At 56.9% G+C, this 13,904-nt stretch overlaps 7 protein-coding genes across 7 annotated transcripts; 3 read left to right on the top strand and 4 right to left on the bottom strand.

Moving 5' to 3' along the window:
- Positions 1–18: 18 nt before the first annotated feature.
- On the bottom strand, positions 19–1,339 carry SCHCODRAFT_01100158 (uncharacterized protein; the record flags this gene model as incomplete). The annotated part of the gene is made up of 5 exons (XM_003029439.2): positions 19–219; positions 260–826; positions 914–1,009; positions 1,033–1,048; positions 1,074–1,339. The coding sequence occupies 5 exons, from the start codon at positions 1,337–1,339 to the stop codon at positions 19–21; spliced, it is 1,146 nt and encodes a 381-aa protein (XP_003029485.1).
- A 681-nt stretch (positions 1,340–2,020) lies between these two features.
- On the top strand, positions 2,021–3,297 carry SCHCODRAFT_02586474 (uncharacterized protein). The gene is made up of 4 exons (XM_003029835.2): positions 2,021–2,150; positions 2,206–2,325; positions 2,380–2,957; positions 3,019–3,297. Exons 1-4 carry the CDS (start codon positions 2,121–2,123, stop codon positions 3,179–3,181), a joined length of 891 nt encoding a protein of 296 aa, XP_003029881.1. The 5' UTR covers positions 2,021–2,120; the 3' UTR covers positions 3,182–3,297.
- An 80-nt stretch (positions 3,298–3,377) lies between these two features.
- Positions 3,378–4,167, bottom strand: SCHCODRAFT_02751210 (uncharacterized protein; the record flags this gene model as incomplete). Its single annotated transcript, XM_003029438.3, has 3 exons — positions 3,378–3,502; positions 3,555–3,678; positions 3,727–4,167. The coding sequence occupies one exon, from the start codon at positions 4,165–4,167 to the stop codon at positions 3,802–3,804; it is 366 nt and encodes a 121-aa protein (XP_003029484.1). The 3' UTR covers positions 3,378–3,502; positions 3,555–3,678; positions 3,727–3,801.
- Positions 4,168–5,267: 1,100 nt separating this feature from the next.
- Positions 5,268–8,313, bottom strand: SCHCODRAFT_02635378 (uncharacterized protein). Its single transcript, XM_003029437.2, has 10 exons — positions 8,004–8,313; positions 7,852–7,943; positions 7,772–7,802; positions 7,475–7,723; positions 7,195–7,425; positions 7,106–7,146; positions 6,827–7,059; positions 6,440–6,775; positions 5,659–6,389; positions 5,268–5,605 (listed from the first exon to the last, which is right to left on the bottom strand). Exons 1-10 carry the CDS (start codon positions 8,262–8,264, stop codon positions 5,495–5,497), a joined length of 2,316 nt encoding a protein of 771 aa, XP_003029483.1. The 5' UTR covers positions 8,265–8,313; the 3' UTR covers positions 5,268–5,494.
- A 1,406-nt stretch (positions 8,314–9,719) lies between these two features.
- SCHCODRAFT_02635372 (uncharacterized protein) lies at positions 9,720–10,012 on the top strand (the record flags this gene model as incomplete). Its single annotated transcript, XM_050345861.1, has 1 exon — positions 9,720–10,012. A coding segment is annotated over one exon (293 nt), but the record flags the coding sequence as incomplete, so codon positions are not given.
- A 547-nt stretch (positions 10,013–10,559) lies between these two features.
- SCHCODRAFT_02374776 (uncharacterized protein) lies at positions 10,560–11,783 on the top strand. Its single transcript, XM_050342508.1, has 3 exons — positions 10,560–10,825; positions 10,880–11,058; positions 11,243–11,783. Exons 1-3 carry the CDS (start codon positions 10,745–10,747, stop codon positions 11,712–11,714), a joined length of 732 nt encoding a protein of 243 aa, XP_050198940.1. The 5' UTR covers positions 10,560–10,744; the 3' UTR covers positions 11,715–11,783.
- A 605-nt stretch (positions 11,784–12,388) lies between these two features.
- Positions 12,389–13,748, bottom strand: SCHCODRAFT_02635367 (putative isomerase YbhE). The gene is made up of 3 exons (XM_003029436.2): positions 13,328–13,748; positions 12,993–13,278; positions 12,389–12,941 (listed from the first exon to the last, which is right to left on the bottom strand). Exons 1-3 carry the CDS (start codon positions 13,628–13,630, stop codon positions 12,484–12,486), a joined length of 1,047 nt encoding a protein of 348 aa, XP_003029482.1. The 5' UTR covers positions 13,631–13,748; the 3' UTR covers positions 12,389–12,483.
- Between the last annotated feature and the right edge of the window lie 156 nt (positions 13,749–13,904).

Here is a 13,904-nt window from a genome sequence, read left to right as displayed (position 1 = left end):
TATCGAGCAACGAGGTGCTCAGGCGGCGCACACGCAGCTTGACGCGGCGAGCGATGTCCACATCGAGCGCGTCGACGAGAACCGCCACCTCCTCTGGCATGAGCTGCCGATCCGCGAGGACGAGCGAGCGCAGGTTGTTCGCGTGCACGCGCACCCAATCCGCAAGGGCCTCGACGTCGAAAGGTCCCACGACCGGGCGAAGCGCGAGCTCCGCAGACACTAGGCGTGGAAAGGATATCCCGCGAAGCGCGGAGAGCACCCAGCCTGGGTTCGACTGCGCGGCCGCGGGCGTCATGCGTCGTGTGCGGAAGGCGAGCCGGTGCAGCTGGCGGGCGTGGAGGAGGAGGAACGTGCGCAGGCCGGAGATGTCCTGCAGGTGCGCGCCATTGAAGGGGACGGTGAGATGGAAGCGGTCCAGGGCGCGAAAGGGTCCCAGATGCTCGAAGAAGGCGCTGAGGGCGAAGGGGTCGGAGGAGGACGTCACGCCGATCTCGAGGGACTGGAGATGTGCGCGATCGGGGTGTTCGACGTTGTTGGCGAAGAGGCGCATCTCCTCGACGAAGTGCATGGCGTGCGGTTGACCGTTCGGCAGGCAGAACTCGATGTGCAGCGTCTCCAGCGCAGGAAGGCGGATGCCCACGAGACGGTCTGTTAAATTGGTGGAGGGCGGGATCTTCAGTGATAGATGAATGAGTGATTGGCTCATAGCGCCGCTCAGCACCGGTTCCAGTAGTTGGGAGAAGAAGGCGTTTGAGTATGGCAGCTGCTCATCCCACTCGAGAGTGTAGCGGAGAGCGGGAGTTATGGCCAACGCAGATTGGATTCGCTTGATGCGACGATGTGCGCGGCATTCTGAGCGCTCATGGGCAAGCCGCTCTGCTTCCGCTGGTGATAGGACGCTGTTCAGACGCACCCACATGCGAAAGGGCAGGTGGTGCTTCTTGCGCCGGGACTCTTGCGAGATATCCCAGGGCCGTACGCGGACCTCGCGTACGAACGACGCCACAGTCTGGTCTCTGTGAGTGAACTGACCATTAGCTTCACGTATCTGCGTGGGCACGTTGATCACTGACCCAAGCAAGCGGACAAGGCGCTTCGTGACACGGCCATAGTCCTCGAAGTCAATGGCACGGTATCGGATAGCGCGGTATGTCTGCAGGCAGGTGCGGTTCACGGTAGCTAGAGCAGCTTGGACAGAGGCCGGGAGCAGGTCGAAGACATGGCGCCAGACCTCGACTGGGATGGCCATGGCGGGCGAGCGTCTTGGCCGCTCCGGGTTGAAGATGGCCACCGTGCCCGAGGGAGAGCGTGTCAATTCCAGGGCATCGACGTAGGACATTCCTTGGGGGGCGGAAGGATGGTCACCCTTGGTGGCGCCTAATGGGGCGGGCGCTCTTATATAGGACCATACACGTGTTGCGAAGAGAATACAATCAATCAAGGTGTTCGGTCATCTCGAGTCACAGGTTTAAAAGCGCACTTCAGCCATCCGGGAACCCCCGAGGAAGAAGAGGCAGATAGCATAGGAGCGCATGTTGAAACGGTTCAGTGTCCTGATGGAGGCTCTTGATGGAGAGGCGCATGTTCACAGATGAGCGTAGGGAACAAGGCATGCCGTAATAGGGAACGGAACGTTCACGGTGTCACATCAACGGTGCTTTCTCCTTACAGGCAATTCCAATTGGCCTCACGCTCACGAACATGCTGACCGGACGGTCCTCTATATCTCAAAGCATACCAGATCCAGCAGCAAAATCCTCATGGCCGAGTTTCTCCAGGCTGCGACACGAAATCGGACTGGGACGTTTGAGCAGCCGTCACGAGTCCACAATGGTGCGGGGCCTGATCCCGTCGCCCGAGGCCCATCGGACTTACGTTTCTGCGCCCCTCTCCGTCATTGAGGGGAATCAAAGGGAGTATTGTACTCGAACGACCTCAAGCACGAGCAGCCCAGCGTGACGGTCGATTGTTGAACTTTACCCTGTCACATGAGATCACGTTACCGAAGTTCTATGTGGCGCAGGCTTTCACTTGAATCCAGCGTCTTCCGCGTCGTTCTCCATTATCGGGGAAAGATTCTGTGACCTGGAAAGAGCCGAAGCAAACCCACCACTCAACCAATGGCAGAAAATTTTGCAAGGCTCTTAGCGGTCAGTTTGGCTTCAAAGCACTCATAGGTAGACCATCATCTTATTCGGTTCGCAGGAGCGATATCCCGTCTACAAGGCTCAATATCCTGGACAAGGAAGGAGATGGCGCCAGCAGCGTATCCTCCAGGAATTCTGGGAGAACCCGACCCCAGTATTCGATGTGTCTATGAGCCCTGTCAGTTCAACTTCGCGAGAACTGTGGCGAGGCTGACTGATTTCTCAATCTCAGACGAACACTGAGGATTTCTCTGAAGATCCGGATCCCTACGACTTTGCAGTCGAAGACGGCCCTGAATCGGGCGTACTGGTCCGCACCGACTTCAGCGACGATGCTGCTTTTCAGTCTTTCTGCACAGAGCTGAAGCAGGTCGAGCGCGAGTTCCTGGACACCTTGAGGCCCGACGAGCAAGCTGCTGGCACTTCGGCGGAAGCTGCTGCTCAGAACGAACCGTCGCAAAACGCTGAGGATGACAACTCCTCCGACGAGGAAGGCGAATGCGGCCTACCCAGCGCCATCATCCGCATCGTCGACCCATCGACGCACCCTGGCGTCGTCGTCCCTCGCGAGGTCTTCAAAGACATCACCAACCTCACCGCCCTGCGCATGTTCAACGAGCCAAGCGTGCGCTCTGCGCCAGCAGTCCCCGCAGGCAGTCGCCGCATCGCCCAGCCGCACCGTCTCATCGACCACGCGCAGCTGCAGGAGGTGTACTCGGGCATGACGATCTGGATCTACGATCGGCAGAGCAACACGGATCGGTGCGCACGGCTTGTCAGCCAGCAGGGGGACGCGTATGGGACTGCGACGTGAGTGACCTGCGTCGTATATGGCGCCCAGTTGTGAGCATCTTACTAATTTTGTTCGCAGCGGCGATAGCTGGCGCGCCAGAGTCTCGCATATTCCCGAACTCCAGTTCAACATGTCATATATGGGGATGCAGATCAACTTTGGAGGGGAGGATAGGTACGACTACTCGGAAAGAAAGAGAAATCTGGAGGACGCGGAGAATATTCCACCCTCAACGGCATAGTGCTTCGACCCTCTGTATGGCTAAATCCTTGCGGTGTCCGTCGATATGACGCCCCTCCGTTCACCAGTCTGTTGACTAAGCGCGAAGATGATGACGGCTTAGACCGTTCTGCCTGGAAGCGAGTGAGACGGTGTCAGAAAATCTGAACAAGCAACACACCAATTGACAGCGCTCAGCAAGTGAAATCGCGAGCGTGGTCAACGACAATCCGGAAGACCTCACTGGCCTCGACAGACCTCTCAAGAAAAAAAAAGGCGCAATTCTCGACTCGAGCGCAGTCGCAGCATTCGCCCTCGACCGCCTCGAACATCTCTCGACTTTCTGCACACATCGTCAGCGCTTCGATCCCTCGTTCAACACCAAGGCTACTAACGGAGTCCCCGAGGTTCCGCACGTTCAAGTGGCTGGAGGCATCTGTCCTCGACTAGCTCCGGCAGTTCTACCCACCGCAGGGGCTGACGATGGCGCAGATCGGCTGGGATGGATGGGCCCAATACCTTAATATACGTTAAGAGGGCATGGGAATATCTTCAGTGTACTGACGCACCTCGTTGACCTTCGTCCTCCGCCGGGGTTCCCTTAGGCATGACTCGCCCTGGCAAAGCGGGTGCTCGTGGAGCCTATGTACGCAGAGCATCAGGTTGACGGCCCAGACATTTTACATAGTAGATAGCGCCCTCCGGCAGCTGCGCGTCGTCCTCCACGAACTGGAGGGCGTACTGCTTCGGGCTTTCGCCCTCGACGGGGACGAGTGCGCCGATGTGGTGGCCGGATGGGCATTCGATCCGGAAGTCGTCGAGAATGAGGGACGAGGCGGTATCGGGGGACGCGTCCTCGAGGATGACGGAGGATGGGCCAGAGGCGGTATCATGCAGCGTCCAGTTACCGTGCTGGTGGACAGGGTCGTTGCAGGCCTTTGTGGACTTCACAGAGGTGACGTTGATGATGGTGATGGCACCGAGGAGAGCGAGAGCGATGGCGAACATGTTTCGAGGGATATTGGTAAGATTGGCTGGAAAACGAGATTGAGAGCTCGGACAGGTACCGTATGAGGCTGGCGAGATCATCCTTTATAGAGATACTTGTGCGGCTTTCACTGACCGGCTTAGATTATCAAGAGTAAAGTACGGCTCCATCTAGCCGCCTCGGAGAGGACGCGAGACAGTGTGTTTCCAGCGAACACCTCGGTTCGAAGCCGCAGCATCGTCCAGCCATACGTCTGCCCATTCAACCGTGGACCCAATTTGGAGAAGTCAAAGCCTAGTGTGCTTTGGTGTGCTGCCGAGGTTGTAGCAGTAGGTGCGATGCTGTGCGAGGGATTAGCTGGTGCTTTGAGAACAATAGGATCCGGGAGAAGGCATTGTCACGTCTGGGCTGTCAGCGGTGTCCGCGTATGCAAAGTCATTATTGAAAGATATCTGGGAGTCCGTACTTGCTGGTCACGCGTCCCAAGTTTTGCACCTCGGCCAATGGTTTCGAGTAGGCGAGGAGTGCTCTGGGGCTTAATGCAAAAAAACAAGCACACATTTGTTTCGCGAAAGCCTTGAATAGAGCTCTGTAGTGGCTGGAGCGCGTGGCGTGCGAGTTCTTTCAGCTAGTGTCTAATACCTCAATTTGGCACTGAGTTCAGCTGAGCGTGATCTTCAGCCATGCTGACGTGGGCACTGGACTCGCCAGTAGTACGATCGCATTGGGCATCGGATGCAGACCCTGGGAGAGCGCAGGAACCTTTTGACTTCCACGGCAGGGGAGAATCCACGCAGAGACATTGTTGGCGATATCAGATACGAGAAGACATGCAGCGGAAGTACAATGTTGGAGGCCAGCGTATAAGATGCGTAGGAGACTCGAATTGATGGCCAAATTAAATTCTCGGGAAATGCCGTCGACCAATAACTCGCCTCTTCAGCTTGCTCCTTCACGTTATCTCCGAATTTCTCGCCAAGCGGCAGTGCAAACCAACGACGAAGATTCTCCCAGAAAGACGTTGATACATCCTGAGGCTATACTAGTAAGACCCGACACAATTGCAGGAATGGCAAAGGACAGCGACACGCGCAGCGCATTTGATTGACGTTCATACAGAGCAAGAGCAAACAGGCATACAAGCCTAAGTACATACGTCGAAATATCATCTGGGACAACAAGCTGCGTATATACAGGATCAAACACGATAGAATACACATACAAAAGCGGCTCACGAGCATTTGGTCCGCATTCAGCGAATTTTTGCGGCCAATTGGGTATCTCTTTTCGGGAGTTGCACACTATACAACAGTCGTGCGCTTGACGGATGTTAGTCGCATAGCGCCTTCACCACGCTTCGGGCATGGGTACCTGGTCGCCTGTCCATCCGTTCGTGCCAGTCATGTTGAGGAAGATCCCATCCGATCCGTTGACCGGCAGACCCAAGTCCGTCAAACTCTGCACGTCGTTGTCAACACCCTGTAGACCTGCTGATTCCACAGTCTGCTCACCTGCTCCTGTAACCACGGCGGGATCGCACTTGGGCTGAAGAAACCACGCTCCGACGGCCACACAATCCCCAGCTCCTCCATCGAAAACGGCTGCGGCAGCGACGGGTCCACATACGTCGGGCTCATTATCATGTTCTCTGCGAACTGCGGCGGCTGCATCGTCGCGGGCGGTGGCGCAGGAGCCGCCCCACCCGCCATCCCGACCTTTCGGCGCAGGTTCGCGAGCATGATGCGCAGGGTGAGCGCGTAGCGCTCCGCAGCGACGTCGCTCAACAGTTGGCTAAGCTGCTCGACCTGGTTGATGATCTGCACGAGGTCGAGCTCGCCCGGGAAGAGGTTTGCCATCTTGAGCAGGAAAAGACCAGAGAAGGCGGCGGTAACCAGCGAGTCGTGCACGGCATAGCGGAGGGCGGCGCGATACTCGGGCGAGGAGAGGAAGATGTGGAGGCAGGTCGAGGCGGCGTCCTTAGCAGAGAAGGCGAGCTCGCGTTGTTCGAAGGGCATCTTGTCCCAGGAAACTCCGCGAAGGGCGACGCAGACGAGCCAGAGCTTGGCGTAATGTAGCTCGCCGGCGAGGATTTTGTGCAATAGCGAGTGCTCATCCATGCTCTGGCGGTGCATCTCGTTACACTCTTCCCACCATTTGTCGAGTGCCACATTCGCGCGACGAATGAAGGACAAGGTGGCATGGTTGACCTCGTTCAGCGGCGCCAAGGTTTCATAGATTTGGGCTGCACGGAATGGATTAGCTGGATATATGTCAACATGGAAGGGAACATACTCTTCTGAGCAACGAGCTCCACCAAAGCTACCAAGCGGACGTCCGTCGGAGAGGCCATAGGATGCTTGAGTAGCAACCGGCAGTGGCGGATCGAGCTCTCGTCCCGGAGTACGATGGGGCGGCCCGTTCCAAGGCTCATCTGATGATCAAACCAATAGAGACAAAGCCAGATGCGTGCTGAAACCACGAGGTCGCGTTCTTCCTCGTCCGTCCGCTTCTTGCTATCGTCCGCGAGCTTCTCGAGGGCACGATGGAGGCCAAGATCGAGGGCCATGCGCATCGCGTGGCCGCTGGGAAGCCACCCATTGGTGCTCCAGGCAGCGAGCAGGAGCATGCCTGTCACTGACGTGAGCTCCCATCAATCGTTGTATGGGCTTCGTTAATTACCTTGTACAGCTTCCTTGCGAACAACAGGCCCGAAGAGGGAGGACCGTGCGATGCCTTGGGCCTCCTCCAGGCATTTGTAGAAGGTCGGGCTCAGCGGACCGTTGCCGCTGCGAATCTTGCCCGCGACTGCCAGGATGGCGTCGAAGGTCCAGGGCGTACGTTCCATCAAGCTTTCGTACGTGTCGTACATGGGGTCAAAGAGAGGGATGAAGAGATGACATCCCGAGAAAAAACTGTACATTGTGAGCCGGAATCTACGTATTGCTCGCCGGCACATACATGTTGTACAGCTCGCGTGCCTCCTGGTCGCTAACCAGGCCCTAGGATGGATTAGTGACTTTGTATAGGAGGAAGTCAATCAACCTCACCTTTTCGACTACGTGCGGAAAGGCATTGCGCGGGATGGGTTCGGCGCGCTTGCGCTTCTTGACACGATGTGCAGTAGAGGGTACAGCGGCGGCCTCAGCAGCAGCATTAGCCAAACCCTGGAGGGCCTCAATAGGGGCGTTCAGGGCGGCGCGTGGCAGGGTATCCTCTGACTCGTCATCCGACGATGGCGCCGTGCTGGGCACGATCCCGTACGTCGCGTACTTGTGCGGCTGCGCGGAGATCAGATGACGAGACTGGGCAGGTGATCACGGGACGTACCGGGGGCGCAAAGCCAGGCAGCGGCGGGAAGTCGCCCCGAGGGCGGTCGCTGTCGAAGCCGTTGCGGGGAGGATGAGACGGCGGGTACGGGCCATCGCGGGGCGGCGGGGCGGGAGCGGGAAAGAGCGGACCGGGCGGGGCCATGTTGCCGGGCGCGCCGGGGGCGGGGGGAGGCGCTGGGCCACCTTGGACGGCGTGCAGGATGCGATCGAGGGAGGTCTGCAGGCCGATCATCTGACTTTGCATAACCTGGATCTGTGTTGGCTGGGCAGTATGGCTGGATGGCAGGAGACGCACCACATATTGGTTCTCAAGACGAGCAAGACGTCTGGGGGCGAGTCAGCATCGTGGGGGAGAGCGATAAGGGGCTGACGGACTCGACGCTGGGCCCATTTAACGGATTCAATTTCTTTTCTGGCTTCTCGAACACGCAAGGGGTACCACTGAGCTGACAGCGTCTGCAGGGCGCCTGCGGTGGACCGACGGCCCGGTGAGCGGGGTGGGGGGAGCGATAAAGGGATTTACTCACCTCGCCCTCGCATCTGTTCTTTCCCTTGCGACAGGCGGTGCAGGCGCGAGCCCCGCGCTTGGGGATGTGGGACTGGTTGGGCTGCGACGGCGAGAGCTGCTGCTGGGGCATGCCCTGTGGGGGCGCCGGCCCGCCCATGAGATGGGCCGCCATGTTGGCGTCGCTGCCGTTCTGGCGGCGTCGCTTGTTGGGCTGGCCGTTGTCAGAGCCGTTGGAGATGGCGGATGCAGTCGGGCTGAGGGACATGGCGCCCTCGGTCATATAGTCGAAGTCGGCCACGGTTGCTGCCTGCGGGGGAATCCCTCGACGTTCTGCGCTCAACAAGCTCGATACATATTTCCCGGCGACCGCCCCGGTTCCCACGTGCGCTCCCGTGCCTGGTTCCCACGCTATCACGAACATCAACAAGATCAACCCGCCTCTTTACCTACATCACAACCGCCACCCGCTAACTCCACTGTGCGTACCTCGCTTCTCGATGATCTACCCTCGCGGGATAGGACCCCGGAATATACGCACATACTACACCCCCCACGGAAAAAAATTGCGGTCTGGCTCTTGATTGCTTCTCCGTTCGTAGAGCCAAGGTCATGACCCCGAGTAGGCTTGCTACACAGATAGGTAGTACGCCTACGAACGTACCTCGCGATAGGGCCTGTGTCAGTGAAGGGCTCAAGATGCGTGGGAAAACCCGTCCTTCCCGGGAGCCCCGATTTCGTCAAGTTGTATTGAGACAATGAATTTTTGCATCGTCTATCCGGGTATCGCTAAAGAGAGTGTAGTACTAGAAGATTGTTTTGCTGCTACTTATATATATTGATAAGGAGGGATATACACGTTATGACGGCAAGAGCAAAAACATGCATTTTCTCGATTTGTCCATGCTATTGTACAGGACTAGGTGCAGAGAGCATGGCGTATGTAAGAGGGTACTACACATATTGATAATACATAGATATGGTTAAGAGATCTGCTACTTGGAGCTATCGGTGAGGAAGGATTTCTTCATGACACCGACCGAGATATAATGAGGTGACATAAAGAGTCCTGCAAGATAGTATCGAAGGACCTAGTAAACACATGCAATGTGGCATTCTGTGAAGGAGTAGATGTGCTCTCAAATAAGGGTGGTCACGATGGCTGACATCCACTCATAGCAGCTACCGACAATGGAAGTCGAACCGTGGGAGACAACTCATGTGACACTTTTGATCGTCACGTGTGGCGCCGCTCTCGTCACGCCGATGTCCAACTCACGTCGCATGGTGGAGAGCCGAAGGGCGACTGCACTCACACTCAACAGGCCACCAGCTCACTTGACTTACTGAGGCAGGAGCTCTCCCGAAAAGCGGGGCAAGGGTCCCCGACCGTGCCCGCAATTTTTTTCCGCGGCGGGGTGTAATAGGCCGTCCTGGAAAATCCGGCTCTAGCGCCTATTTATCCGCTTTTTTCTTGGGCCCTCGACCCCCAGATTTATCCGTTTTCCGGAACGGCCTCCAGGGACCCCCAGGATTTATCCGTTTTCTCGGGATGGCCTTCAAAAATGGCAATAAAATCGGGAAAAATCTGATTTTTTCTCACAGGGTCCATACGCGCTTTGCGCGTAGCCTCTGCAACGAAAGAAGGTTGAGACGTACGAATGAGAAAGTTAATTATCTCCCATAGCCATTCGAGGTGCTACCACGCACCGCTGTCCTTCGAATATCGAGCCTGCCAATGGTAGAAGGTGCCAATGGGCACGAGAGGTTGTGTAGGGTGCTACTGCCCACCGAAACAAAGTGGTCAATTAGTGTACCGGTATCGCGTGCGTCTGGTTTGAGGGTAGGTCGGAGGTTCGAATCGAGCGCCCGATATCCACTTTTTCGGAACGGCCTCCCCGTCTCCCCTGTATATATCCGCGTTTTTGAACTGGCCTTCGAGCCCTCAGGCCCCCAATTTGACCGTTTTTTGGACCGGCCTACCGGCCGGGAGCCCCACGATTTATCCGCACCGCTGGACGGCCTATATGCGTATATTCCGGGGTCCTCGCGGGATCTGAAGTCTCTTCTAATTCTACAGACCCTCGCTCGTTTACAACAGTTTTCTCTTATTGTGTCGGCCAAATCTCGAGCTATCTCGCCCTTTCCCCCGTCAGCAGCCACCCTCGTCTCCACTGCGTACATACGCGCCATAGAACGCCCCCTACCGTCTCCTCCCACTCTCCCTCGTGTCTAAATGACCCCTCGGACCGTTCAATGCTCTCCGACGCAGCTGATCTCAACTCGCGTGCGCGCGGGGCTCCATCCTCGACTGGCGAAATAAGCTCAATAGAGACTTTTCGACTCCGCGCGAGGGCCGCAGCACCTCTGCACCTGCACCTCCTCGGTCGCATCACCCCGGCATGAGACGGTCGCAAATGACTTTTATGGCCGAGATGCGCGTCGATGTCGTCTGACCGCCTTCCCTTTCGACACCGAGACACATTCTGTCGCACGGAGAGAACTTGGCAAACTGCGCTCCGCCCTCGGGTCCTCCAAGTCCATATGAACGGCGCCCCTGGCTTGATGAAGAAGCACTCGACAATAACTGACGAAGTCGGATTTCGGACCGTAAAGGCGCCCCATCGTTCGCACTCGGGGAGGAACTGTGTGCTTTCCGAAGCTATCTGAGGTTATCACTGGGGCCGCACGCGTCTCAAGACCCACGGGCGCCCTCTTTGAACTGTGGCGTACGTGTAATCGCCTTCTTTGGTTGCAAATACGATGTCCGCGCGCGTGCTTCAGAGCCTTCGAGTCCGCTGGCCCACTATGTTGGTACTCCCCATGACGCTCCGCTCTCTACTGGTATGTGTCTCGTCCTCGCCGGCGGCTATATTTTAACCTTCTATCCGCATTCAGAACTTGCTTAGGTCCTCGTCGCGAGACCCACCTCCTCAGCGTGCGGGCCGCTGGCATCCAGACGAAGCCTCTGTGGTCCTTCCTCCAACACGGAGTTCACGAACTCCTGCGCGGCATCCACGCTATAATGGAGCCTCACGTATCGCTACAACTCGGCGCCAACGAACACCGTTCACAACGTACGCACGTCTCAGAGTATAAGCTCAGATCTCTCGGGTCGGTGGGATTTTGAGGCCACGCAGGAAACAAACTCCATAAGCTCCTTCGCCGCCGTCATTTTTCTCATTGATTGCCACATAAGTTCTTTCAACCTTTTTCTCAGTCCCTGAACGCTCATAAACTCCGCTAACCTAATTTTCGTAGGGGCTGGAAGCCGCGCATCTTTATTGTGGGATTTTATGTCGTAACTTCTCCGAGGCACTGGAAACCGCAACATAATGAAGAAGACAGGGACAGACTGCGGTTTGAATTATACACTGGATGCCATGACTACTTGGGGAGAATAGCGAACGACTTGGACGACGGAGACGGGCGCGCATGGCCGCTATGCCGAGAGCAAGCTCCTGGACCCCGCTCTCACCGTGATTTCTACCCTATCCGTGTACGACATACAGACAAAACGAGGGTCAAGCTGACCGAGGAGCGGATGGCCGCATTACGCCAGGGAGGCGGGTGGAGAACGAGAGGGAAGCGGGCGAAGTTACGAGATGAGAGTTCTGGAGCAGCGATGGTAATTGCGCCGTTCGGGTCGACCAACCACGGTCGATCCATCAAGCGCAGTGCTGCGGTCCTGAGAAGTAGCGACTCCAGAGTAGAGATGGAAGATGACGATTAGTACAACACGGTCTACGAGCCCCTAGCGATACGTAGCTGCCATCTTTCTCAGTCGCCGCCTTTCTTGTCGTGCTTAACGAGCTCCGGCGTCTTCTCCTGCCATTGACAGGTAAGTACAAGACCAGGAGTAAGTCTATCGCGCTCGAGTGCCCAGCTCATTTGTGTGTACCGAGCTTCGAACACGCTGTCAACATTGTGGTCCGGCATTGCGCGCCGGAAGCTGAACAAGCTCCAAGTCACGACATGCGCACGCGCCCACACCTATACGCCACAACATGCCAATACACGCCCGTCAAAAGTTCGCTCTCATGGTCGAAGTCCGCTGTTGTCGCGCCCGCTGTCCTTTCACTCGATGGAACGGTCTTGTGGGCCATAAGAAAGTAGAAAAGTGGGCGCAGCCGGGAATTGAACGGATATACATCTTGGTCCGGTAGCTGCTGGCCCCTCCTCCCTCACTCCCGCCTACCCTGATTCTCGTCGCTCATCCTCGCCCGCATGGCGCTACTATCATAGACCTGCATAGCGAGTGGACAAACGCCCGAAGCACGTATCATAATACAAGATCACTGGGCCGACGCTGAGGAGCCCCCTTTCCACGCCGACGCGTATGGGCTTTCGGTCTTGATTCTTTTGAGAAGACCGACCCCATCGTTCGAGATGCTTATAGAGGAAAGGGACAAAACGAGGTGACAACACTTTCCTACCGAAAGTACCATAGCAAGAATCACCTCCAGATTCGAAGAACAAGATTGCGCACAAGTATATTTGCATTACACCCACAGGAAATGAGTAGGCAATTCAACATCTGCCTTCGCTACAATCTCCTTCAACCCCTTCCCGCCGTCCACGCGCTCGAACATCTTCACCCCACCACCATTCTGACCACCCGCAATCAGATACTTGTCGTCCGGCCCACCGACGACCAGCCCTCGCAAATGGTTGAGCCCACTCCGCACCTGCGTGACAAGCTTCAACTTCTTCGACGATGGGTCAACGGGCTCGAGTATAGAGATCAGGTCGCCATCCGGTGAAAAGTCGTTGCGATCGGAGACGTAGATGTACGGCGTCGGGAATGTTGCGTTAGGCGTCGGGATGAGGAGCTCGGCGGGCAGGTTCGGTGGCGAGGCGAGTGGCACCGAGTCGAGCAGCTCATCCTCCTTTGGAAGTGGGGGAAGGGTATGCGCCGTTACGACGTCGCTCAGCTCGCAGATCGTGTACAGAATGCCCTCTAGAAGACAAGCGTGAGTACAGCCCGTTTTTGCGCCATTCACATACATACCATACACAGCGAAATGCCGCGGACCCGCACCCGCAGCGAAGGAGATCTCGCCCCGAACGACATACTGCCCGCCCTCCTTCTTCAGTCGCCAAATCTTGTCGGCGCCCAGATCCGCGACAAGGACTTCATTGTATGTGGGTATCTTCACAGCGTAGTGCGCGTGGGACTGCTCCTGCCGCTCCTTGTTCGGGCCTACGCCCTCGAAGGGGATGACTTGAGGCGAGGACCCGACGAAGTATGGCTGTTCAGGCGTGATAGGGAGAACCGCAAGGGTGCCTGGCAGATACTGAGAGGCGCTATGAGCAATGGCTGGGCCAAGGATCGATTGCACGCACATTCGAGGCAAAGATCTCGTCTTTGGTGACCCAAAGCGCGCAAGGTGCTTGTCCACCCGTCGAATTCTGCGCCACAACAGTACCCTCCGCCTTCTCCCGATCGTACCGAAACGCCGCAACCTGTCCATCCTCGCCCTCCAACGCCGCATAGATCAGGGTATCATCGCCCGGATACGAAGCAAGCCAAGAGGGCCTGTCCCCCGCCTTCGTCGCCCCGATCTGCTCGAGCGTGCCCTTCTCGGCGTCGAACGCGAGGGTGACGATGGTGTCAGTGTAGGAGCCGACTAGGATGTGATAAACCATGGTGGGAGGGAGCAAGGATGTAGGATGAGGATCGCGACATGATAAAGTAGCGCGTCGAGTGTGAGATGACTGGCTGATGACAGGCCCGATAAGTCCCCGAGTGAGGGATATCGGGCAATCGGTGCGGGATCCGGGCTTCGAGTGGCAGACGGAGGCAAATTAAACGCGCAAGAAGACGCCGAGTCGGAAACCGTCGGTGGAGGCAACAGATGTGCACTGTTGGCGGTCGGAGTAAGCAATGAGACGCTTGAAGTGGGTTGTTTGGCTCCTTTCT

This window comes from Schizophyllum commune (genome assembly GCF_000143185.2).
Source record: "Schizophyllum commune H4-8 unplaced genomic scaffold SCHCOscaffold_9, whole genome shotgun sequence".
NCBI classification, from domain to species: domain Eukaryota; kingdom Fungi; phylum Basidiomycota; class Agaricomycetes; order Agaricales; family Schizophyllaceae; genus Schizophyllum; species Schizophyllum commune.
The sequence above is the reverse complement of the archived record's forward strand: the minus strand, read 5'-3'. Positions and strand labels throughout refer to the sequence as shown.

Bases quoted from the DNA above. Each gene is read 5' to 3' on its own strand.
- SCHCODRAFT_02586474 (XM_003029835.2), top strand. From the start codon at position 2,121: ATGGCAGAAAATTTTGCAAGGCTCTTAGCG. The intron at 2,326-2,379 runs GTCAGTTCAACT...TCTCAATCTCAG, and splicing joins TCGATGTGTCTATGAGCCCT to ACGAACACTGAGGATTTCTC. The intron at 2,958-3,018 runs GTGAGTGACCTG...TTTTGTTCGCAG, and splicing joins GACGCGTATGGGACTGCGAC to CGGCGATAGCTGGCGCGCCA.
- SCHCODRAFT_02374776 (XM_050342508.1), top strand. From the start codon at position 10,745: ATGTCCGCGCGCGTGCTTCAGAGCCTTCGAGTCCGCTGGCCCACTATG. The intron at 10,826-10,879 runs GTATGTGTCTCG...ATCCGCATTCAG, and splicing joins TGACGCTCCGCTCTCTACTG to AACTTGCTTAGGTCCTCGTC. The intron at 11,059-11,242 runs GTACGCACGTCT...TAATTTTCGTAG, and splicing joins CAACGAACACCGTTCACAAC to GGGCTGGAAGCCGCGCATCT.
- SCHCODRAFT_02635378 (XM_003029437.2), bottom strand. From the start codon at position 8,264: ATGACCGAGGGCGCCATGTCCCTCAGCCCGACTGCATCCGCCATCTCC. The intron at 7,803-7,851 runs GTCCGTCAGCCC...ACTCGCCCCCAG, and splicing joins TTAAATGGGCCCAGCGTCGA to ACGTCTTGCTCGTCTTGAGA. The intron at 6,776-6,826 runs GTAATTAACGAA...CGTCAGTGACAG, and splicing joins TCGCAAGGAAGCTGTACAAG to GCATGCTCCTGCTCGCTGCC.
- SCHCODRAFT_02635367 (XM_003029436.2), bottom strand. From the start codon at position 13,630: ATGGTTTATCACATCCTAGTCGGCTCCTACACTGACACCATCGTCACC. The intron at 13,279-13,327 runs GTGCGTGCAATC...AGCGCCTCTCAG, and splicing joins ACGAGATCTTTGCCTCGAAT to TATCTGCCAGGCACCCTTGC. The intron at 12,942-12,992 runs GTATGTATGTGA...CTTGTCTTCTAG, and splicing joins GCGGCATTTCGCTGTGTATG to AGGGCATTCTGTACACGATC.